Source organism: Gossypium raimondii, chromosome 8 (genome assembly GCF_025698545.1).
Source record: "Gossypium raimondii isolate GPD5lz chromosome 8, ASM2569854v1, whole genome shotgun sequence".
NCBI lineage: Eukaryota > Viridiplantae > Streptophyta > Magnoliopsida > Malvales > Malvaceae > Gossypium > Gossypium raimondii.
Window position 1 is genome coordinate 5455180 of NC_068572.1, and position 25017 is coordinate 5480196.

At 32.3% G+C, this 25017-nt stretch overlaps 3 protein-coding genes and 1 non-coding gene across 4 annotated transcripts; 2 read left to right on the forward strand and 2 right to left on the reverse strand.

Annotated features, from left to right (window-relative positions):
• The first annotated feature begins 3584 nt into the window (after positions 1-3584).
• LOC105793088 (ethylene-response factor C3) lies at positions 3585-4354 on the forward strand. Its single transcript, XM_012622020.2, has one exon. The coding sequence runs from the start codon at positions 3603-3605 to the stop codon at positions 4257-4259; it is 657 nt and encodes a 218-aa protein (XP_012477474.1). The 5' UTR covers positions 3585-3602; the 3' UTR covers positions 4260-4354.
• Positions 4355-8710: 4356 nt separating this feature from the next.
• LOC128042853 (ethylene-responsive transcription factor 1B-like) lies at positions 8711-9648 on the forward strand. The gene has a single exon (XM_052634114.1). The coding sequence runs from the start codon at positions 8882-8884 to the stop codon at positions 9296-9298; it is 417 nt and encodes a 138-aa protein (XP_052490074.1). The 5' UTR covers positions 8711-8881; the 3' UTR covers positions 9299-9648.
• Positions 9649-19324: 9676 nt separating this feature from the next.
• On the reverse strand, positions 19325-21379 carry LOC105790484 (legumin A). Its single transcript, XM_012618111.2, has 4 exons — positions 21057-21379; positions 20730-20980; positions 20050-20640; positions 19325-19964 (listed from the first exon to the last, which is right to left on the reverse strand). Exons 1-4 carry the CDS (start codon positions 21349-21351, stop codon positions 19575-19577), a joined length of 1527 nt encoding a protein of 508 aa, XP_012473565.1. The 5' UTR covers positions 21352-21379; the 3' UTR covers positions 19325-19574.
• A 3376-nt stretch (positions 21380-24755) lies between these two features.
• On the reverse strand, positions 24756-24828 carry TRNAR-CCG (transfer RNA arginine (anticodon CCG)). Its single transcript has one exon. It is a non-coding gene; the product is annotated as a tRNA-Arg (tRNA).
• Positions 24829-25017: the final 189 nt, after the last annotated feature.

Below are 25017 nucleotides of genomic sequence, written 5' to 3' on the forward strand. Positions count from 1 at the left end.
CATATTCAATTTGTCGTTAAGTTTTCAAGAGAAAAGTCTTAGTGAGAAATTGATGTATAGGAATGAGGTTGCAACTTGGCAAGTAAGTTGAACTTAAATAACGTCTTATGCTTTTAATTCATAGCAGATTACTTTCTAGATAAAACACACAGAAGTAGGAAATTTTCTTAACTGTGTAATTAACTTTTGTGTACATCTCCAATTGTTGTTCTTTTAATTAGTATAACCAGTTGCAACTGAATGTGCAACCGAAAGACAAATTCACTGAAATTTCAAAAAAAGATATATGGATTTCAAATCAATCGCCAAATAAGCAAAAACAAACTCATGAGCTTGAAAACAAGTATGAAAAAAATTAAATTTACTCGCATTTTTTAAGATAAATTTTAAAATTACACATGAATTTTTATTTGCTACAATTATATATATAATTTTTATTTTTATTTTTATTCTTCACATTTATAAAAATAAATCAATTTAATTATTTTCATATCGGATAAATATAATTATTGATGCATGCAATAAGTAAACTCAAAAATGATGTCGTGTGTCATAGTGTTAAAACTTTGTGAAAACCAAATCGAAACAAAATTCATATATTATATTGCAGAAAAATAAGCTATGGTAAGCCCTTAAATTTCAACCTTTGCAAAGCACTCAATTAATCCAAGAATTTTGTCACTTGAGGGATGATTGGTTCATAGAAAGTAAAATTATTTTCAGTAATAGGATTATTTAATACATTATTGAGTATGTTATTTACTTTATTTAGCTAAAATATAATATTTTATTATTTAATTGATTTATTAAAATTGCATTTTACTAAACTATTTTTATTATAAAATTTGTTTTTTTAACAAATTTATTTCCATTGGACTCTTAACACTTTGTATTCTCATTTTGTTAAACCCCCCAAAAAAACCCTTAAAATGCCAAATTAGACTATGCTAGGAATCCGATTTTTAACATAAGAAAAAAATAAAAGAATAATTTTATATTTATTTTTATAATTAAAATAAAATTTTCTTATCCAAAATATGATATTTGAAAAAATTTACTTGACGGCGGCACATTATTATGTTTTTTTTTAACAATCACATGATAAGTTTTTTTTTTTTTTGACATAATGCTTAGAACTATTCATAATCTCTCCCCAACCTATAAACAAGAGGATAATGCGCTTCAACGCATTCAAACCAACATCTTCCTACATTAACAATAATGCACATACCGGTCGAATTAAGACTCAATCAACTATTATATTTTGAAAGCTACTTCCTAGCAAAGAGGAAATTCCTAGCCACATAATATAGTCAAATATGGCTGCCATTTAGTTTTCCTTTAAACGAAAACATGCTGAAGAAAAGGAAATAATTCAGGGTTGATAAAAGATATATATGGTGATTTGAATATCATAAGAATCTTTCTTAAATTTTCTTTAGTTTTTTCTATAGAAAGCTTGACTTATGTTTGAGTAAATAATTTTTTTAAATGAAGATTAAAGAAAAAATATTATGTGAATCTTAATATTATGTGCTTTTTTCCCAAAATTATTGTTTAATTTTGAATATCATATGCTTGACCTATGAATTATTGTTTAATTAATTAATGAGAGTACCTAAAGAGACCAATAGAAAGAGGAGATATTGTAGAATGGTCACTATTGTCATCTCTTCCTCTATGTTCTATTGTTTGTAAACTAAATTAACTTTCAATTTTAAATCCCAAATTTTCTTCTGTTACGAGTTTAATTTATTTTATCAAAAGCATTACCAACAATTATTTAATTAATTTAATATTACTGTTTTGAAGCTTATTTGCTTTGTTATTTACGATTTAAATTGTCATTTCGATAGAAAATTTCACTGAGGTCATTTAACTTTCAATCAAATTCTTTTTTTTCATTTACATGATTTTAGGTTTTATTTCCAACTATTACGATTATATCAATTTGGTGGACTAACTTACTCTTTAGCATTCTTTTAGTAGCTGCTTAATTATTTGGTTAATGGATTCATATTTTATAACAAGGACAATATAGTAAAATTTATTTTTAGGTTATCTTACATTTTAGCTAAATGAACCAAATAAGGTAATCTCACATTCCACCCGTAATTTTACACCCCATAATCATATTATAGAACGTAATTTACGATTCGACGAACCAAACACCCTCTTAGGGTTAATGTTTTGTTAAGTTTGTTCATAGGAACCTTGACACTCATGGATAGTGAGGTAAATTTAATTTTTCCTTTCCCTCTTCAAATAATCAAATATAGATTACGATGTACATTGATGCAAATTACAATTTACATTTTTTAAAATTTTTACGAAGATCTCAACCGGCATGAATGCCAAGTTCTCTTTAAATATTATCCACACCTGTTACAAAATAAATTAAATTAAATTATCATAATTAAAATTTTAATATTTAACAAAGAACTCAATATTAATTTACTAATTGAGTCTTAGCGCAATTGATATCAGCATTATTGGTAGAGCAGGAAGACGTGAGTTCGGACGTACTAAAGCATATTTATTCTCTTATTTAAAGGTGGGTAGAAATTATAGAAAATTTTAAGTATGATGTTAAAATACAAACTCATATCAGTTAAACTTTTTTTTTTGTGTAACAAGAAATTAAATTATTAAACTAACAGGATGTAGCAGGAGTCGAAAGCACAGACATGTTATCCATCCTTAACTGGTGACGGACTAAAGAGGGAGCCCTATGGAACATATGGGCACCAACCAGGAAATCCTTCATTATTCCAGCCAACAAGTGAGTGGCAAAATTCACCACCCTTAGGATCTGCGCTCAAGGACAACACTCCAATCTCGACTGCATAACTCATGAATTCTTAGAACCAAATCTCTATGTAAATACCCTCTTAAGTCACCATTGATCTTTTTAATAGCAAGTGCACAATTCATTTCAACAACGATATCTCTTCATTTAGCATCCCACACCATAATAAGACCTCGTAAATTATCCAAAGCTCCGTTTTCTCTGCACACACTTACCAGTATTTTTACCTACCACATACACCCAATTGTCATATTCACCTCTCATCACTGCTGTTGATGCGGCTAAACCTGAAACTGAATTACTAATACCGTCAATATTCAATTTAATGAAACCTGAAAGAGGTGGGCTCTCCTATTCCGTCTTCTGGTACCTTAATAATTCTATAATCATTGCCTCCATTTCAATGGTGTGCAAAAAACTCGCCACTCTCCCAAAAGAATTTTTTTTTTAGAAATTAATTTCCAGAAAAACCTATTTTAAGTTTTAATTATTTTTTTCTACAATATTGATGTAAAAAAAAATCTAGAACTTACTACATATACATGAGAAATTATGTACTTTTGGGTCTAACCCAGCCGCCGTACGTCATCTCTAATTCTCGCCTTAATTTCCTTTTTTATTATTAAAAAAAATCCTTTTCCCCATAATTTTAATTCTTTTAAGATATTTTGTCCTTTAGTTCTTGCCTATATAATTATAAAGCGTAGGGTTCCTCAAACCTTTATTGGATCAAATCATAGGTTTATCAAGATCACTTGTCAGTTTAAAGCATTTACAAACAGAACGGCCTTCAATGGAGGAGTTCTTTCAATATCATGCAAGCTCTCAATCACTGTTTCGATTGCCGTCGCCGTCGACGGAGACTTTGCCAGGCTTCTGGGATGAGCTTCTTCTCAACTTCAATGACTTCGAAGAAATGGTTTGGGATGATATGGCTGCGGCGGCCCTGGATAAGTCCAAGAACTCCGATAATGGCGTAAAGGAAGAAGGTGTCACATCGGATATTCCTAAAATGGAAGAGTTACCCAAGGAAGAGAAAGCTTACAGAGGTGTAAGGAAGCGACCGTGGGGGAAATACGCGGCTGAGATTAGGGATTCAACGAGAAATGGAGTTAGGGTTTGGCTTGGAACATTCGACAGTCCCGAAGCCGCCGCTTTAGCTTACGACCAAGCGGCGTTTTCGACGAGAGGACCATCGGCGACGCTCAATTTCCCGGTGGAAGTCGTCAGGGAATCGCTTCGGAGCATTAAGTACCGATGCGACGAAGGGTGCTCGCCGGTGTTGGCGCTGAAGAAAAGACACTGTTTAAGGAAAAGATCGAAGAAGAATAAGATGGTGAGCCCGCAAAAGGAGGTAATTTCAAGAGAGACACGACAACAAAAGAACTTGGTCGTGTTGGAAGATTTAGGATCTGACTACTTGGAACAACTTCTAACTTGTTCATCTTGAAACCTCACTCAGGTTCTTTTGTTTCATATATATATATATACCCGTTTCTTCACTTTCAAACAATATTGTTCTTAGTTCTTCTTGGTTTCATTGAATCTTTGGAGGGGATGATTTTCCATGGCTGTTAACTGCTTCTTCCATGGATAAAATGTACTCTTTTTTTTTTTTTTTCTCAATTTTAAGTTTTTGTAATGTTAAAATATGGAAATATATGAGTTTTACACTAAGGTAAATAGATCTCTTTATAGTGATAATATTATATACTAAATATTTTAATTAATTTCAAAGTATTGAATAAAATTATGGTATAAACTAGGAATCCACTTAAATTAATATTTTAACAATATAAAAATAATATAATTTTAATGTAAAACAACAATATAACTATTGGGTTTAGCAATATTTGAAAAGAAGGCTCTAATGCTAATCTTAACAAGAAAAAGCTTTTTATTCTTTCTAACTCTTTCATTTTATTTTCTTTTATGCATAATTGCATCGAGTTCATTGTCAAGTTAATTTAGTAGTGAGTAGTTAGGATGCAATTTTCATGTTAAGTGTATAAGGTTTTATACGCATATTCATATATAACAAATAATTAAATATTTTTATTTTCTTATCATACTTGAATTGAGACAAATTCAATTATCAACGATCAACGTGCTATGATGTTTTTTTAGTTTTTTTGAATCAAATGATAGATTTCCTTTTAAAAACTAGTAATCATCATTGTAAATAATAATGTTGAAAGAAATTCATTGGGTATTGACCATTGACCAGGCTTGTGGAATTCAAGCAAGACCATTGAGTCATAAGGTTGAAGCTAAGCTACCAGATTTGTCTGAATCTAACTTTGACATTTACTAGTTACAACAAATATTTAACTTCAAAACCCAAAGTTAGAATTAATTGATTCACGAATCAGCATAAATCGATTTTTTCTAATTTTTAGCATGTTTTTAATTTTATAATAATTATTTTTATTTAAAAATCCATCTATCTAAAGATGGGATAGTGAAAAGGAGGCGAAAGTGACCATCTGTCCCTTTACAGGTAGTGATGTTCAAATCATCTAAACTTGACCCTAACTTTTGCATTTTTTAAAAATAGATTAATTGACGGGAAAATATTAAATAAATATTGCTACGTCTGCAAAATCATCTAGTTTGAATAGGTTGTTCATTAGCTAAGCTCCATGCGATCTGATCTGTATTCTTCAAACAAATTAATCATTTACACTGGTTCATGCATCTTACCCCAGAATATTTCAAACAAATTTGTATATCAATGGCCTCATCCATGATGATGAAAGATCAGATTGGATTATTCAGTTTAATAAAAAGTAATTATAACATTAATCATTTACTAATTTAATTTTATCTGTGGTTAGGTTGATGCCACGTAATTTTTTAGGCATTTATTAGTTTTCCATATGCTTTCAAACTTTTTCTTTAAATGTATTTAAATTGAACTTCAACCCTAAATGCTATTCGTTTTTCAGAAGAATATGTTGGTCAAACGAAGAACAGAAGTAGAAGGGAGAGATCAGTGTCAGAAAACAACAAAATAGACGGACTCAGTAAGATTCAAGTTTGCTATCAAGAAACACCTGAAACCCCAAATCCACTCAAAATCATCCCAGAAAATTAAAAAAAAAAAATCTAATAACAAAAGGATATTTTACACATACTGTATGCCATGCTTCCTGTCCCTGCCTTTCCATTGGTACCTCTCCATAAACAAACATTACATAATTTCTTTGATTTTTTCTCTCTCAATTAATCCTAACCCTAAGATAGGGCGTAGATTGGCCCAAAAATGGTAAAATTGCTTTATAGCATTGGCTTCCAAATTATTATCATTCATCTCTAGTCTCTACCTCTCTAAATTAATTTTTCTGGTTTCCTCCCTGCATAAAACCTAGACTTTGAAATTAATGTTTTCAATCCTAACCCTTACACTATTGGTCTCAATCCTTCTCTTTTTCGAAAGTTTTCAAGAACCCTAAAACTCTGACCAATCACCCTTTCTTTCCCTAAATTAACTTAGGCACTTGACACTTGAGTAACCCAGAGTATAACCCTAAGGTCAAAAGTCAAAACCTGGGTTTAATATATTAAAACAACACCAACAAAAATGTTACTTACCCACATGGAAAATGGAAAATTACGTGGAAATTACAAAATTCTAGTTGGGTCAGTTCAATTAAAAATTATTAAAAATTCTATATTTGGGCACAGTAGTGTGGGATGAATCATAATGAGGTTAAGCTAAATGTTCATGCCTCTGGTACTCGAGTTTTCTTGCCAGCTAATTGGGTGCACTTATTCACTAATGGTGCGGTGGATGGAGGGTCTGGAGCTACATTTGCTGGTGGACTGTTGATAGAGATTGGGTCTTGGTTTATAACTATTATCTTGGAAAATGTGCAGTCTTTGAGGTTAAACTATGGGGCATTTTGGATGACATGTTTATTTTACTCAGTAAAGGTTATAATGGAGTTATGATTCATACAGATAATTTGGAGGCAGTTCAAGCCTTACAGGATAATTTGTTGGTGACGTCGGGCATTACAGTCCTCAAAAGAGTCCAACGGATCATGAGAACTGAAAAGCAATGGTTGATTCGGTATGTTCCCATAAAAGATAATCAAGTTGCTGACTATTTGGCCAAGTTGAATTTAGGTGTGAGGACATGCTTACAAGTTTATGATGAAGTTCCTCATGTTACCTTAGAAGCTCTAAATCAAGATAAAGCTAAGAGTGCTTTTGATCAATTTAATTTGATGTAATCTTTGTTTGTTTTTATCACCAAAAAAATATATATTAAAAATCCGTAAAAAAAAAACTAAAAATCAACTCAATTGATTTTTTAATCGGTTCAACAAGTTAACGGTTCGATTAGTCTAATATCATTTTTCAAATAAATATTTTAACTAATTCTTGATACAACTGGTTCGATCGGCTCAATTGATTTGATGAATTGATCCGGTTCAATTCAAATATCACTGATTTTTGTTGCTAAACTAATGGCACTTTTAAGATGAAGTACATAAAATATTTTAATTTGAAAAGTTAAATGATTAAATTAAAATAATAATAATTGAGAAGATAAAATAAATCTAATTGCATAGGACAACATTCTTACAAGTTAGCCATTAATAAAAATGGGTGGTTCATTCAGTCAATACATTCAATCGATAAAAAGATAAGTAAGAAATATGTAAAATCGATTTTTGGTATGTTTTATTAAATTTACTTTTCAATTCATAAAGTTTCAACTTTTAGCCTTCTGCGGGTATTAAACACAAATACAAAATTATATTAATTAATTAATTAATTACTATATTTTATATTTAAATTAATTTATATTCAAGTTATATCCAATTTAATTGGTTCTACCAAGTAAACTAAATGAATTGGTATCTTGTTGATCACACCAGTTTGACATCAAGTACGGTTTTTTTGTCAATGCAATTTTTGTATTATATAAGCAGAACTCAAAAGTTGTCATGTGTCTTATTTATTTACTACGTCTTAAAGGGTACATGTCATCCTTTAAGTCTTATTTGTGGAGACTAAAATTTCAATTTACAGTCTATCTATTAGAGAATATTGTAAGTGATTCTTTAAGATTTTAAGATCAATTTATTGTGTCGGAGCACTGTTTGTTACATCCTATAAGTCATCATCTTAAGGATCAGGATGCTACTGGTTCGATTCGGTTCAGTTAGGTTTTTTTTGGAAATTTTAAACTATCTATCATTTTAGTTCGATTCAATTTTTTCATATTAATTTTTTGATTTTTGATTTTTAGACTTATTTTAATAAAATGTGCTTTGTTTTATGGTTTTTGAATATTATTCGAAAAATGCAAAACTTTTTTCATAAATGTTTCTAAAATATAATAATTTTTAAAATTATTATAAAATTTTATATCAATAATTGTGTTAATAATTTGTGAAAATTGAATCAAATTAAAATTTTATGTATAAAATTACATAAAATCAAAATCCATGTTTAAAATTACACATTAAATCAAAATCCATTGATAAAAATTTATCCCAAAATAAAAACATTCAAAGTTAAAATAATAAACGATTTTAATTTTAAAACAATTGTATAAATTCTAATTGGAATATTACAAAAATTATCGTCATAAAGTTTACTATGCATAGATTTAGATTTAGATGAGGAGTGCGACGTATTTAACTTACTTTTTATCTTATATTAGAGTATCTTATAAGGTATAATCTTAGGTAAGAACACTTTCTATCCAACCCATTCTACGAACAAAAATTATGTAAAATTTGGGTCAAACCCCGCCGCCGTACGTCATCTCTGATTCTCAAGTTAGTATTATTATTATTATTTCAGAAAAATCCTTTTCCCATTATTTAAATCTATGTTCTTTTTAGATGTTTTGTCCTTCTAATTCTGGTATATAAAGCGTAGTGTATCTCAAACCTTGTTGGATCAAATCATAGGTTATCAGTACCAGTTTTCAGTTTAAATCATTTATAAAGAGAACAGCTTCAATGGAGGAGTTGTTTCAGTATCATTCAAGCTCTGAATCATTGTTTATATAGCCGTCGCCGTTGTCGGAGACCTTTTCAGGTGGCTGGGATGAGCTTCTTCTTAACTTCAATGACTTGGAAGAAATGGTTTGGGTGGATATGGTGGCGGCGGCCTTGGATTTGTCCAACAACTCCATTGGATATTCCTAAACTGAAAGAGTTACCCAAGGAAGAGAAAGCTTACAGAGGTGTAAGGAAGCGGCCGTGGGGGAAATACTCGGCTGGGATTAGAGATTCAACGAGAAATGGGGTTAGGGTTTGGCTTGGAACATTTGACAGTCCCGAAGCCGCGGCTTTAGCTTACGACCAAGAGGCGTTTTCGACGAGAGGATCATCGGCAACACTCAATTTCCCGTTGGAAGTAGTAAGAGAATCGCTTCCGAGCATTAAATACCGATGCGATGAAGGCTGCTCGCCGGCGTTGGCACTGAAGAGGAGACACTGTTTAAGGAAAAGATCGAAGTGAGCACACAAAAGGAGGTAATTTCAAGAGAGACACGACAACAAAAGAACTTGGTCGTGTGGGGAGATTTAGGATCTGATTACTTGGAACAGCTTCTAAACTTGTTCATCTTGAAACTGACGGACTTCCGACAAGAATGGTCATATGTTAGAGACAGACCACTTTTGTCTCCACTTCCCAAGTATCTAACGAGATAGCCCGACCCTTCCTTCGGTTTCAAACATTGTTTTCGGTTTCATTGAATGTTCGAGGGTTGATTTTTCATGGCTGTTAATTGATACTTGTATGGATAAAATGTTTCTTTTCAATTTTGTAAAGTTGAAACATATATTTATATAATGATAATATTATATTAAACACAATACATTAATCAGTGGTAGAGGATTCGATTCTCATTTTGGTATGGAACAATTTTTTTGATGTTAACCTTGGATAAATGAATAAATTTAAAATTCGTGTCCAGCATCTACCTCTTAATGAGTTTACAGAATACGAAAGATTAATTATTGAACTTGCTCCGATAAATACATTGAGAAATAAATAAAAAATCTACTTATATTAATTGCAAAAATTAAATTTGTTTAATATGCTTTTTTTTAATAATATTTTAACAATATAGCTTAATAGTATGTAAATGCACTCATCACAAAAGTAAAGCTTTGAATCAAAATATTATTTGTATTGATCATGAATGTTACTTTATCAATAGTTTTTTTACATTAGGAAAACAGTTGGCTTTTAATTTCTCAAAATTCAACTATGTTAATAAAATATAAAACATGACCATCGTATTATTAACATATCATAAAATATATATAAAATTACTTCAAAATTTTATACTAAAATATAAGTGCACCACTTCTTGTTATTATTACAATAATCAATTAAATGTAATAATCTTAAAAAGATCATCTTCCACAGCAAAATCCATTGTTTATAGACCATTGATGAGATTTATAAAACCCAAACGAGTTCTTTTGGGGTTCAAAAATAAAAGGTAAAAGTGTAAAGCGGATTGTATTTTTATCTCTTTATATTGAAAAATTGAGTAAATTAATTTTATGCATTTTGAAACGTGTAAATTAGTTCATCTATTAAATTTTATTTGTTAAATGATGACGTAAAACATTAATTTAAATTGTTAATTACGAATTTAATCCCTGAACTATAACTAAAATATCATTTTGATTTTTTTAAAATTTTAACTATAATTTTAAAAAATTAAAAATAATCTTAAAAATATTTTTTTTTTTGCATGGAAAGGACGTGACATTGCCTCTTGCCATGTGCTGGTCAAACTTCAAATATCCTTCACCCTAGACCAATTCATGAGCTGAACTACTCATTTAAGATCAAAGGCTCACCCGAAATTTGAGAGTTTGGATAAAAATGTTAGGCCCGAAAAATGGGTTTGGACAAAAAAATAGGCCCGTTTAACCTAAAGGTTGGACTCAGGCTTGAACATTCAATGACCGAGCCTGGCCCAAGCCCGACCCATTTTTAAGTTTATAATACTTTATATTATGTTATATTTATATATTAAGTAATTTATAAAACATTAAAAAAATAAACCTATACTAAATATATAATACTACTCTAATGTAAACATTAAAATAATATGAAGATGATTATATAAAACATTTCAATAAATAAAATTATTAAATTATTAAATATTAAATTAAAATAACATGGGCGGGCCTAAAATGGGGTTGGGTTAGTCTTTTGCAAATATGGGCGAGTTTGGGCAAACATAAAATATATAAATATCATGCATAGGCACGACCTGAACACATCCCAGTCCGGCCCATAAGCACCTCTACTTCACCCACTGGGTTGGAAATTTTACCTTGAAACGATAGTTGGCCACCACCATCTTTGTTTCTTCATTAAAGGCCTTCCAAAGTGGGCATTATAAGCTGGGGAGAAATTAGAAAAAAAAATTTAGGAGGCAAAAATTAAATTGTAATTTTTACAATAGTAAAAATGCAATTTCACCATTTTAATAACCTCTATCTTTATAATTTTTGAAGGATTAAATCAAAATTTTATCATTTTAGGGGGCCAAAGTACAATTTTACATTTACTAATTTAAAATTTTAAAAATTTCAAACGGCCTAAATAAAAATTTTTCCATTTTAAGGGGACAAGGCCCCTGCCAACCTCACTGGTTTCGCCCCTAATTATAAGATGTTGGATGGTCCACAATTAGAAACTCAACCATATTTGTGATTGTTCAATCATCATCACCTATTATAACTGGTAACGTAACTAATCCTCTAACTCCAATCAGCTGATTAAATGCCTGATAACTCAGCACTTCCATCACACGTCCAGTATCAATCAAAATCCTCTTAACTTCAAACCCTACAATCATTGCTGAAACTACCAAAGGATCATTGCCTTCTAGATCACTCAATTAGCTTCATCTTGATCAAAAAATCCAACTTTATGGGGTATTGATAAATTAAATAAAATGTAAAACATTAGAGGTATCGAAAAAGGGAATTATTTAAGTTCATACATGTCATGACCTATTTTATAAATGTTTGGTATTGATAAATTGAATGGAATAATTGTATAGATTAAGAATTGGATCAAACCGAAGATAATCGAGGAAAAGCCAAAATTGTCGATTAGTCCTTGAAGATTCAATTTGTTTGCTATTTTGATCAAGCAAGTACATATGGAACTTACCACTCAGTTTTTACTTTATGTATGAACGGTATTTGAATTTACACTTGTATATATATATGAACTAAGTAGAATTAATGAATTTGGCACTTATAGCTCGAAATGGACTGAATTGTAAGTTCATGTCAGTATTGGTATAGAAATAGTACAAGATGTAAATGTGATTGTTGACTGATTATTTGTTTTAAAAATGAGAATTAAAGTTATGTACAGGAATTGGTTTTGACATTTATACGGAAATGATGCACGAGTGAACTTACTAAAAGGTTAGGATACAAATGACATGCCATTAGGATTATACACGTAATTAATCAGGGATTTATATGTTATTACGAGATCTAGTATTTGTTATAGATTCTCGGGTTATACGTATCGTTGGTTTAGCCCGGACAGATAACCTTGATACAATGTCAGCTTGCCTGAGAAATTTTGTTAAAATGGTAGCTTATGTATGCAACCCTAATATATGTCAACTTGTGTAAGCAAAATATTCTCGTGTATCTGAGTCTGCTTTACTATAGTTCCATCGAGTGATGTTCAATTGATTGGAAATAGAATTTAATTCATGAAATGAAAATAAAATGGTGTTAATGATACTTGACATATATATTGTTATATGATTATGTTTTAAATGTTGACAATACTTACGATCCGATAATGTAACTAACACATTCAATTTGTGGTGATATTGTACATAGAGATATGTCTTAATGTAACAAGAAAAGTTAAATCTGTAGCTAAATGAATACTTGTTTATGATTTAATGATCAAAGGTTTATTATTATATTTTTTTCGCTAATATTGGGGATTCAACTTTCTAAAAGTCCTATAAAGGTTTTTTCTAACCTTTCTATTTTTTGTTCTAAGGTAATTTGGCTAGAGTAGTTGTAACTATCATAATAATATTCATCATAGCTATCATTCATATCAATATCATCTACCACATTTTCATTACCTTGATTTGCATGTTGATGATTGAGATTTGAATGGGTAGATTTCTCCCCTCCATACCTTGGTTTTTTATCATAATTCCTCCTACCTACTTTTAACTCCCCAATAAGCTTTACGTTTCTTTAATTTCTTTTGTCTACTTACCTTTATCTATCTATTTTCTCTTGGATAAACTTTTCCTACTCTTCATATCTCTTTTGTTGGGAGGACATTTGTTTCTACTTAGCTCTTATTCTCTCTTGCATGTCCAGATTTTGTTGACCACCTAACTGGTGATGCTGAGATCCTTGGTCAGTTGGTGATGATCTAGCATGATGTTGATTCTGAGGATTGTAATACCATGGGGGTATTGGTAGAATTGTTGATATGGATTTTGTTTATTTGGTTTTGAGGATTAGTTTAATTTTGCGGGTTGATCTTTTGGTTGTCAAGCAAGGGGTTTGGGTTGTTCTCTTTTGATCGATGTTTTCTCCTATGTTATGATCAGTAGAATCTATAACTTGGTTACAGGTGGGATCAAACTTAATGCTTGGAGGATTACTGACACCTAGGTTTCGTCTTGACTGTCCATACTCACTGCACTAATTATTAACTAATGGGGTAAACAATGGAAGAATATGGTGATTGGAAGAGGGGATGATCGGTGAAAGTGAGGAGAGAGGTTTTTGTTTTTGGAAATGTAAAAACAGAATGTCGATAATGGCAATATAGAACGATCGCAAAGGAAAAAAAGAAAAAAAATAAGAACACATAGATTTTACGTGGAAACCCTTTCGGGGAAAAAACATGGGCAGAGGAGAAAAAAGTTCACTAATGTTGAAATTCGAATATTACAAGAGGAGTTTCAACTACTTCTATTTATAGGTTGAAAAACTTTATTCTAATCAATGTCAAATAGAAGGAGAGAAGTACTATACGGATCTACTTGTACAATCAATAACAAATAGAAATAGAAATAGAGTAGTTCTATACGAATTCTAGTTGTATTTTATATTATTTTATTTTTAATAGGAATTTGGGTCACACAACTTTAATAATCTCCACCTTGACACGAATTCTCAACGAACAAGTTCTTCATCGTGAACTCTCAACGAATAAGTCCTCTACCTCTTCCACAAAAACCCTTAAGGGGTAATCTTCAACAATGAACACCAACCAAGTCCAAGCAATGCTCAAACTTAGTTATAAGAAGTGACTTAGCCATAATATCTGCAGGATTATCATGAGTACTAACTTTTCTTACAACAATATCACCACGAACAATAATATCACACACAAAATGATATCGAACATCAATGTGCTTTATTCTCTCATGAAACATTTAATCCTTCGTAAGGAAGATGACACTCTAGCTGTCACAAAACACTGTACTAATCTAAAAGTCTTTATTGACTTCACCAAAGAGTCCATTTAACCAAATAGCTTCTTTACAAGCCTCAGTAATTGTCATGGTCTCAGCTTCAATAGTAGACAAAGCAACTGTAGTTTACAAAGTGGCTTTCCAACTGATTGCGCAACCCCCAATTATAAAAACATACCCTGTGAGAGATCTTCTTTTATCAAGGTCTCCAGCAAAATCAGAATCAACATATCCAGTGACTCCATCTCTATTTCTTCCAAACTGTAAACAAACATCAGCAGTACCTCATAAGTATTTAAAAATCCACTGAACTGCTTTTAGTGTTCTTTACTGGGATTTACCTTGTATCTACTAACTGCACTAACTGAATATGACAAATCTAGACGTGAGCAAACCATAGCATACATGAAAGATCCCACTGTACTAGAATATAGAACATGTGACATGTAGTCAATCTTATCATCTAATTGTGGAGAAAAAGTTAATAAAAGTCTGAAGTGGGCTACTAATAGAGTACTAACAAACTTGGCATTTTGCATATTGAATCTGCAACTAACTTTCTCAATGTACCATTTCTGACTTAGGTACAATTTACATGATTTTCTATCTCTGAGAATCTTCATCCCAAGTATCTTTTTTGCTACTCACAAATCTTTCATCTCAAATAATCAAACCTCTTATATCATTTTCTTGGTGACTGTTTCAAGTCATAAAGAGACTTTTTCAGCAAGCAAACATAGTCCTCCTTATTTGAGACTTGAAAACCCTCTAGTTGTTGTATATAAATATTTTTTTCAAGTTTTCATTGCAAGAACGTTATTTTTACATCTAACTGCTCAAGATCCAAATCATACATAGCCAAAGCAAGGCTCGAATCAAAATATGCTTCACAACTGGAGAAAACACATCTGTGAAGTCTACAATTAGAGTCTGACTGTAACCTTTTACAACAGTCTTGCTTTCTATTTGGGTTCTTCAACTTTTAGAGTCCCCATTTCTTTTTGAACACTCATTTACAATAAATAACCTTTTACCTTTAGGAAGCTTCACTAGATCTCATGTTCTATTCTTATAAAGTAATTCCATCTCTTTTTGCATGGCAATCATCCACTTTCTTGAATCTTCGCAGCTAATTGCCTTAGAATAAATAGATAACTCTTAATTTACATTTACATCTTCAGCCACATTTAAAGCATAAGCAACAAGATCAACCTCAGTGTACCTCTTTGGAGGTTTAATTATTCTTATATGTATGTTCTTGGCAATAGCATATTGTATACTCTATTGTAGATCTTGGATCAATCTGAAGCTCCACCTACTTTTGTTGGTATTTATTGGAAGAGTCTTTAAAAGATAAGTTATGTAACATACTAATTTCATAAAAAAAATAACATATTTGCTAATCACAACTTTTTTTATTTTCAGGACACCATAACCCATACCCTTTAACACCAGCCTTATAACCAAGAAAAACAAATTTAATGGATCTAGGTTTCAATTTCCCATTATCAATATGAGCATACGTAGGACACCCAAAAATTTTCAAATTAGAATAATCAGCAGGATTAACAGACCATACCTCTTATGGAGTCTTTTTCTAAATGGCAATAGACGGAGACTGTTTAATCAAAAAGCATGCAGTAGAGGTCGCTTTAGCCAAAAACAACTTCGATAAACAAGAATTCAACAACATACATCGAACATTTTTCAATATTGCTCTATTCATCCGTTTTACAACGCCATTTTGCTATGGAGCATAACGAACTGTCAAGTGTCTCACGATCCTTTCTGATTTGTACAATTCATTAAACTCATCATAACAGAATTCCAAGTCATTATATGTACGGAGGTGTTTTATCTGTTCTCCTGTCTGTTTCTTGATCATAGTTTTACAAGCCTTAAAAGAGGAAAACACATCACTTTTCTGCTTAAAAAAGAATGCCCAAAATTTTCTAGAAAAATCATTAATGACCGTCAGCATATAATTAGTGCCACCCCTCGAAGGCACTCTGAATGGTCCCCAAAGATCAAAACAAATATAATCCAACATTCCTTTTGTGTTATGGATTCCTCTAGTGAATTGAACTTTCTTTTACTTCCTAAAAACGCAGTGTTCACAAAAATTTAGTTTGCAAATGCCTTGTCCATCAAGAAGTCCTATTTTGCTTAATTTTGTTATGTTGTTCTCACTCATATGCCCTAGACACATATGCTAAAGTCTAGTAATATCATCATCTGATAAGGAAGAGAAAGCGACGGTTGCATCACCAATAACAGTAGAACATTACAAAACATATAACTTGATAGTCTTTCTCTGCTCTTTCATCACAATGAGGGAACCCTTACTAATATTTAGAACCCCACTTTCATTTGTGTACTTGTGCCCTTTTGAATCAAGAATACTCAAATAAATCAAATGCATATTCAATTCTAGTACATATCGTACGCCACTAGTGTTCTGACGATTCCATCGAACATCTTAATTTTGATCGTGCCAATACCTGTGATTTTACATGAAGCATTATTTCCCATCAAAATAACACCTTTAGACACTGTTTCATATATTGTAAACCAATCCCAATTAGGACTCATACGAAAGGTGTAACCAAAATCGAAGATCCACTCTTCGCTCGCTTTAGAGTTGTCGGTAGAAGTAACTAGGAGTTCACCATCACTATAGTGTTCTACAACATCAGCTTCAGTGGATTGTTATGGTTGTTTTCCTTATTGATTCACAGCCTCCCTTTTGATCTTGTTCTGCAACTTATAACACTGAGATTTAATGCGCATTTTCTTCTTGCAGAAGTTACAAGTTTTACATATGTTTGAATATCTCGATCTACCTTTAGATTTACTACGAGGATTTTATTCTTGTGTCCTCTCATGATTATCATCAATATTTCGTTCTTATCTCCCAGAACAATGAGACCCTCTCCTTGAGAGTAGGATCTAACCACAAGATATTTCATCTTATCATACAAGGTTAAAGAAGTATAGACTTCATCAACTGTGAGAGATTCGCAACCATACAAAATCGTATCTCTAAAGGTTGAATAAGACGGGGGAAACAAGCAAAGTAGAATTAACCTTAAATCTTCTTTATCATACTGAACCTCTATAGCCTCTAGGTCTACGAGAATTTCTTTAAACACAATTAAGTGTTCGTATACATACTCACATTCCTCCAAACGATGAGCATAAAGACATTGTTTCATATGCAACTTACTAGTTTGGGTTTTCGACATGCAAAGTTGCTGCAACTTTGCCCATATTGTAGTGGCGGTCTTCTTCTTCATCATGTCCTATAGAATTGCATTCAGTAAATGCAGATGTAATTGCGTTAAAGCCTTTCGATCTTTATGCTTCTTCTCTTCCTCCATCAATGTCGAAAGCATCTTACCCATCCCTAGCAGGGCATCCTCTAAATTTATTAATGCAAGAATGATCTGCATCTTTATCTGTCACAACGCGAATCTAGCATTGCAATCCAACAACGGAATATCATACTTCAGTGTCGCCATTACCATGATCGAGATAAGCAACCTGAAAAGCTTGATACCAGTTTGTAAAAATTGAACGTCGATAATGGCAATATAGAACGATCGTAAAGCAAAAAAAATATAAGAACGCACAAATTTTACGTGGAAACCCTTTCAGGAAAAAAAAACCACGGGCAGAAGAGAAGAAAATTAACTAATGTTAAAATTCGAATGATACAAGAAGAGTTTCAACTACTTCTATTTATAGGTTGAAAAGCCTTATTCTAATCAATGTCAAATAGAAGGAGAGAAGTTCTATATGGATTCTACTTGTACAATCAATATCAAATAGAAGAAGAGTAGTTCTATACGAATTCTACTCGTATTTTATTTTTTAATAGGAATTTGGGTAACACAACTCTAACAGGAAAAGTAAGGGATTTCAAGAGGAAGGAATGTTTAGATGAGTCTTTGTGAGTTGTTTGCATGGCCCTTTTATAAGAGGGGACAAATTTGGATACATGTCCTAAGGTCACTGACATAGAAGTCTGATTTGATACTCTTGGCAGTGATAGTGATTCTACGTCTTAGGATGAGACATTTTAGGGTTACTAACAACCAATTACCCTGGGCCTCCATGTGGTTCTCATATAGTCTTAGTGAAGATGTCCTTTTTTAAAGTTCGCCGAGTTGAGGCTTGCAAACTAATATGGATGAACTGTGAGGTCCACAAGGTATTTTGGGAGGTCCGCAAAATTCGCTACATAAGCTATACCAAAAAAAAAAAAATTATGTATCAAAATATGAAACAAAAAATTATTGCTGACCTTCTTTAAGAATTGCGTAATTATTTACAAAAGAATAAAAATAATTAATTTTTTTCTTAAAAAAAGAATTTTAGGATTTGTTTGGTAAGGTTTGTTTCACAAAATTCTGAAAATTGTGTAAAACAGAAATTTCTAAGATAATGGAAATATATTTTGTTGTTTAATTATTTTCTTAAAGATCTATATTAATTCTTTTCAGATAACACTATTAACGTAAATATTAAATGCTAATTATTAAAGTGTTTATTGACAAAAAAATTGATATTTTAATATTATCATCAGGGGCGACGCGGGAGCTGACTAGCAAGTGATTTGATCTCTTTAAAGTGAAAAATTGTAGGTTTGACCTTTTAAATTTTATAGTTAAAATTTTATTTTGACCTTTCAAAATTTAAAATTATAAGGCTAAGAGCTAATAAAATAACAAAATTACATTTTAATTTTCATAAAATTTATAACTTAACATTAATTTTATCTCAAAATTTTTAACTTCAAAATACATATTTGAAGCATTTTCTATAAATTTAAAGAGATGATGTATGAATAAAACAATTTCAAGGTTATTATCATCTTTCAAAGAATACGGTAGGACTAATAAAGAAATTAGTAGTAGTAGTAGTAGTAAAGGAAGAATCTAAGTCTTCTTTACATCATGGCCGTAATGGAAGGTTAGAGTCATAAAGAAAGGTGAAGTTGCATGTTGATGTTGGCACATAAAGAGTAAAAGTAGATATTAGAAAGTTACATATATTGAAGTTGTAACATTTCAGCCGATTACATGAAATGAAAGGGCTGCCTTGTAAGACCCTTTCTTTTTATTATTCATCCTCTAAACCCTAATCTTTCAGTACCTCAACGATCAACAACAAAATCCATGGCGGACATAGCTCTGCAACTCTTTTTATTACTTCCTACTTACGTTACCCTACAAAGATCCCCCTGATTTTGATTGCATTGGCATCGGCTGGAGTTTAAGCATCGGCCCTCCTCTCGGACTGTGAAGGAGTGAAGAAAAAGGTGTTTTTGTTGTTGAACTTAATCCGCCTTGCATCTTCTCTTGACACCTGATACGACGCTGCCACCACTTCCTCCGGCAGTGCTCGCATGAAGGAGACACTTCCAGCCATTGGGGTGTTGGTGGCTTCGCTATTGGTGAAGAAGGAAATCCATTCGGCTCCTTCGTTTCCTGCTTGTTTCATGAACGCAAAGTTCTGTGGCACCGTCAGGAGCTGACCTTGCTCCACGTTATCGTCGAACACTGCGTCGCCGTTGTGGTTCACCACTTGGACTCTGGCACAGCCTCTTAACATGTAGAGTATTTTGTGAGCGTTGACGTTCCATTGTGGAATCAAACCAGCTCTCTGCAAAAACAAATGTTACATACAGTGTTATATATGATTCAATATTTTATTGAATATTGTTAAGAAATAAATGTCTCGAGCTTACGTTGTAGAGGACACCCCTCTCGGCGCTGAGCTCAAGTCGTTGGAGGATGGGGAGGTTAAACCTGTTGAGGGTGGAAATACGACCGGCTTGTGGGTTGAAAATGTCGGCACGTTCAGGGTCAGCAAGGTTCTCCTTGATCCTCATGGAGCAGAAAGTTTCCTCGAGGCCATTATCTTGAGACCCTCCTCTCGTATGGCGGTATCGCTGCTCCTGCTGGCGCTCCTCACGTTCTTCTTCCTCCATTCTGGGTGGTGTTACGACTTGGAGTCTGTCCCTGACTCTGATGATGGTGCCTCTATTTCCTCGTACACGTTGGATTTTCCTAATGATGTCGTGGTCAACGTTGAAAGCTTGAGCGAGGAAGTTTCTGTCGAAGGCACAGAGAAGGTTGTTGCATGATGAGCTTTCCCGCCCCTGCTCCTCCTCCTCCTGGTGGCGGCTGCGGCGGCTGGGGTTGTCTTCTTCTTCTTCTTCTCCTTCTCCTTCTTCTTCCTCAGACTCCTCCCCCCTCTCACTTCTTCCCTGCATCTGCTGTGCTAGCCTCCTCAGTTGCCTCTGTTCCTCTTCTGGGTTACCAGCAAGATGGAATCTCTATAACATTACAAGAGAGAGATCATCAAAAACAAAAACAAAAAGTTATGTATAGAAAGGGATTGTCAAAATTATAAAAAATTATATACTCTAGGGATGTTGTCGAGCTGATTAGCACTGTTGCCAGTGTCAAGTAGATTGATAGTAACAACACGCTCATTGCCATCATTGTAGCTCCAGTGAACCACACCCTGCGGCAAAGCAATGATGTCACCCTGGCGGAACCGTCGGACTTTCTGGTGCTGGTCCTGGAACCTGCCACGGCTTTGATGCTGCCATTGCTGTGAATCCTGGAATGTTTCGGCACATCCAGGCATCACAATACCTTGAATACCTCTTCCTGAAAAAACAAATTTAAACATCATTTTGTATTTTATACCAACGATAATAACACCATTAGTGACGCACTATTATACCTTGGACAATGTAGAGAAGCTGAGGAGCATTGGTGAAGGAAGGCAAAACAAGGCCATTAGGTTCAATAGTCTGCCTCATTACAGATACACCAGCACACCTGAGCTGTTGACAGTTGGGGTTCCACCACTCGGTGGTGCCGGCTTCGGAGCGAATTCGGGTCTGGGGTGCAGAGGCGCGGAGCCTATTGATTTGACACTCATTTTGGGACTGCTGTGACGAAAAGGTCTGGCGAGCTAGGCAGCCATTGAAGAGAAAAAGAAGAGAAAGAAAGAGCAAAGAAGGGTTAATCGCCATATCTACGTGTTGAAATGGTTATTTGGTGAAGAAGGGAGTGGAGGGATAGTGGTATTTATAGGGGAGAAAGAGTGGAAAAGGAGGTCAGGGTTGTGTCGACACACAGCAGTTTGCATGGGGGAGTTGAGGTTAATGGCTTACACATCATAGACTGGGGGAGGGCAGGTGGCTCAAAGCTTCGATGAATACTTGCAAATAACAACACCAGGAAATGAAGAAGAATCCGAAACCACGATATGTCGCCAGATGAGATTGGTTAAGGAGAGAGTCTTGAATTTTGGTTACACTAATCAAACCAAAATGATTCAATGCTCAAACATGTTTATCACATCAATTTATTAATTAAGCGTTCAAGAGTTCTTTAAAACATGATTCATTATATTATGATTTTATTTAAATTTCCATTTAATAGTTTCATCCTTTCAAAATTTATCGTTTAAAAAACATTAATTGATTTTATTGTTAAATATATATATTTCTACTCGTTAACTTGTACATATATTAAGAGCTTAAATGAGTCGGTGGTACTCATCATTTAAGTCTCATGAAAATTCATCCATTCTACAAAACAATAAATTTTATTTTTACAGTATTTATATATTGTTATATCATTAAATTATATTTAATTTTTAACTTTTTACTAATCTACAATAATATAAAAAGTGTCAAAATTATTTTAATAACAACTAAAATGGGTAAGGAGAGTGAAAATGTGGTGTGGAGGCAGGACGTACGTGAAGAACCTACGCAGGGAATTGCTTGTTTGTTTGTGAACTGTGATGGTGTTGCGACAACTGGGCCGTAGCATGTTATACCTCTTGCCATCTGTTGTACTACATTCTATACGGTCGTACATTATTCCGATAATTGCAATTTTTACGATATTAAATATAACGGATGAAGAACAAAAATAAGTCAAACAAAATCTATCGGTTATTATAGTAGTGGTGGAAAGGGTAATTTTAGAATTCTATTTTTGATATTTAAATCCGTAAATATTATTATTTAATATGTATGAGGTTAATATAAAGGTTAATTAAATTTTGGTATATTAATTTTATCAAATTAATAGTTAATTAAGATACAAAATTTAAATTGTAAAAATTCATTGTTATAAATTTTAATTAATCAAAACACCAATTGAGCAATTAAACTACTATTATATGACCAAACGGTGGTAGATTTTAAGTGTTATCCACTAAGAAATGTTAATTATGGTTAAGGTTCATTAATTTAAAGTTAATTTTAATTAATTAATTAATTAATAAAGTGCACAAAATGAATGCATTGAAGTGTAAGCTTAAAATAGGTATCAAATGGCCTAAAATGTACTAAAAATAGAGTCCACGTTGCGACTTCAGCGATGGAGCTCTGGATTTCAAACCACGACGTGATGAGGAACATTGTAGTCACAACGAGGCCAAGTCAGTATGTCGCGTCGCGACGAGGAACCCCTCATGTCACGACGTCAATCCAAACTTTTTTAAAACTTTTACAAATCGTTCCTTGTTTGATTCCAGGCTAATTTTAGACCATAAGTAAGCTTGCATAAGACCCGAGAAAAGTTGTATATCATGTTTATGGCTTGAAAATGTTATGTTTGTATGCATTAAGTTGTGAATTGAAAGTTAAATGTTTGTAGTTGCTTCGACAATGAATGTGACATCCTGTAGCTCGGATCCAGTGATCATGTCGGATGAGGTGTGTTACAATTTGTTACTATTTTTTAACTCTATCATTGTTCATATTCTTCTTCCTTAACCCATTTTTTTCTCCACATCACCCTGCTTCCCAAATTGAGTAACTCTACTTAAATGAATTGAGGAATAGATTTAGTGAATATTTTGTGAAGCAGGAGTGTGGGAGGGTGGCGTGGAGAAGAAAAAGATTAAATGCTAAATTGGGATCTAACTTTTTAAGGGTTGCTTAAATAAATGCCAAACCTTTTAACTATTCATATAAGGCATAATCATTAAAACGTGCTCAAATAAAGGCTTTCCATGCACTTCAGTCTTGTTTGTAGTAAAAATTAGGTGAATGCTGACATGTTTGAAATAAAACACATTACAACTGAATTTGATATTGCTTGAAAAGAAAAGAAAATAAAATAAAATAATAAAAACATCAACTGAAACCTAATATACGACATTTGAGAAGTCCTTATTTAAGCACTTTCGAAAAAGTTTGGCCTTTATTTGATTGTTTTGAAAGGTTTAACCTTCATTTGGACACTTTTTGTAAATGTTAGGTCCTTATATAAGCAATGTCTAAAAGGTTGGCCCCAATTTTAGCCAAAAAAAAAAAGGGTTAAGGAAGAGTAGGATGAACAGCGGCAGGGTTAGAGAATAGTAAAAAATGATGGCATGGCATGCACAATCAATCGTTTTTAGAGGTTCTAACGCTTGGGTGATTAAAATGAAAGTACTCTCTAATGGTGGTGATTAAATTGCAAGAATTTTTATTTAGGTGACAAAAATAAAAGTGGACTAAAAGTTGGGTTATCAGCTAAGTAGTTTACCCTAAATTTTTTTAAAAAAAATTTAATTTTTGAATAATTTATGTATTATATATGTTTTCTTTATTTTCCAATTAATATAATACACATAATATTAAAATTAAAAAAACTGATGCAGGGCATTTTAATAGGGTCACATGTCAACTTCTTTTTTCTTTTTAATGTCGTAGGCCAATTTAAATAATAGATGATAGTTGAGTATTAAAAAAGCCCAATAAAATTTAAATATCAAAATGAGGAAATAAATATAAGAGACGAAAGGATGCATTAAACATTTTAATATATTTTATTATTTTATTTCCTCACGTTTTAAATTATTTTATTATCCCCATGAATAGTTAGTTTTACCTATCTAACCTTTTTTAGATTTAAAAATAATAATTATTTATTTATTTTAAATATTATTATTTTTAAAAGTTTACAACTAAAAATAAAGTTAATCATAATTCAATCACAAATATATGTAAAATCAAACAATAATAAACATAAAAAGACTAAGAATCAAAATAATTGGACTAAAATTAACCCTCTAAATTAAAACTTACACATATTAAAATTAAAGACCCACAAATAATATTTACATTTAATGAGACTTGAATTTAGATACTCAAACATCTAAAACCTAGTCTTTGCGAATGGTACTAAAGCTTCACAATTATTATTATTTAAAATAAAAATTGAAAATATGTTTAAATATATATAATTAATTGATGTTTGATGTAAAGTACAGAAATCTAAGTTATTTATTATTATTGAAAGTGAAAAGGTCAAATTACACTGGAATCAAAATTTAACTTTTGGAATTTAAATTGCGGCCAAATAAGCTGCCGCCGTATTCGAGAAAATCACAAAATCAAGCGAAATCCTAAAAGTAAATTAAAATAGACACCGTCCACGGTGGGACTCGAACCCACAATCTCCCGCTCCGGAGGCGAGCGCCTTATCCATTAGGCCACGCGAACCCTTTGTTCTATGAGGGTACAATTTATTATTTAAAATAATAAACATTGCGTAATATTTGTCAAGGTAATCAGGTTTAGATTCCATATTAGCCCTATTAAGATACGAGGTTGAAATATAACTAAAAAATATATTTTTATTTAAGAGTCACTTTCGAACAATGTGCATGTATCTCAGTAACTACTATTTAT

Bases quoted from the DNA above. Each gene is read 5' to 3' on its own strand.
- LOC105793088 (XM_012622020.2), top strand. From the start codon at position 3,603: ATGGAGGAGTTCTTTCAATATCATGCAAGCTCTCAATCACTGTTTCGA.
- LOC128042853 (XM_052634114.1), top strand. From the start codon at position 8,882: ATGAGCTTCTTCTTAACTTCAATGACTTGGAAGAAATGGTTTGGGTGG.
- LOC105790484 (XM_012618111.2), bottom strand. From the start codon at position 21,351: ATGGCGATTAACCCTTCTTTGCTCTTTCTTTCTCTTCTTTTTCTCTTC. The intron at 20,981-21,056 runs GTATAATAGTGC...TTGTTTTTTCAG, and splicing joins GCTTCTCTACATTGTCCAAG to GAAGAGGTATTCAAGGTATT. The intron at 20,641-20,729 runs GTATATAATTTT...GTAATGTTATAG, and splicing joins AGCTCGACAACATCCCTAGA to AGATTCCATCTTGCTGGTAA.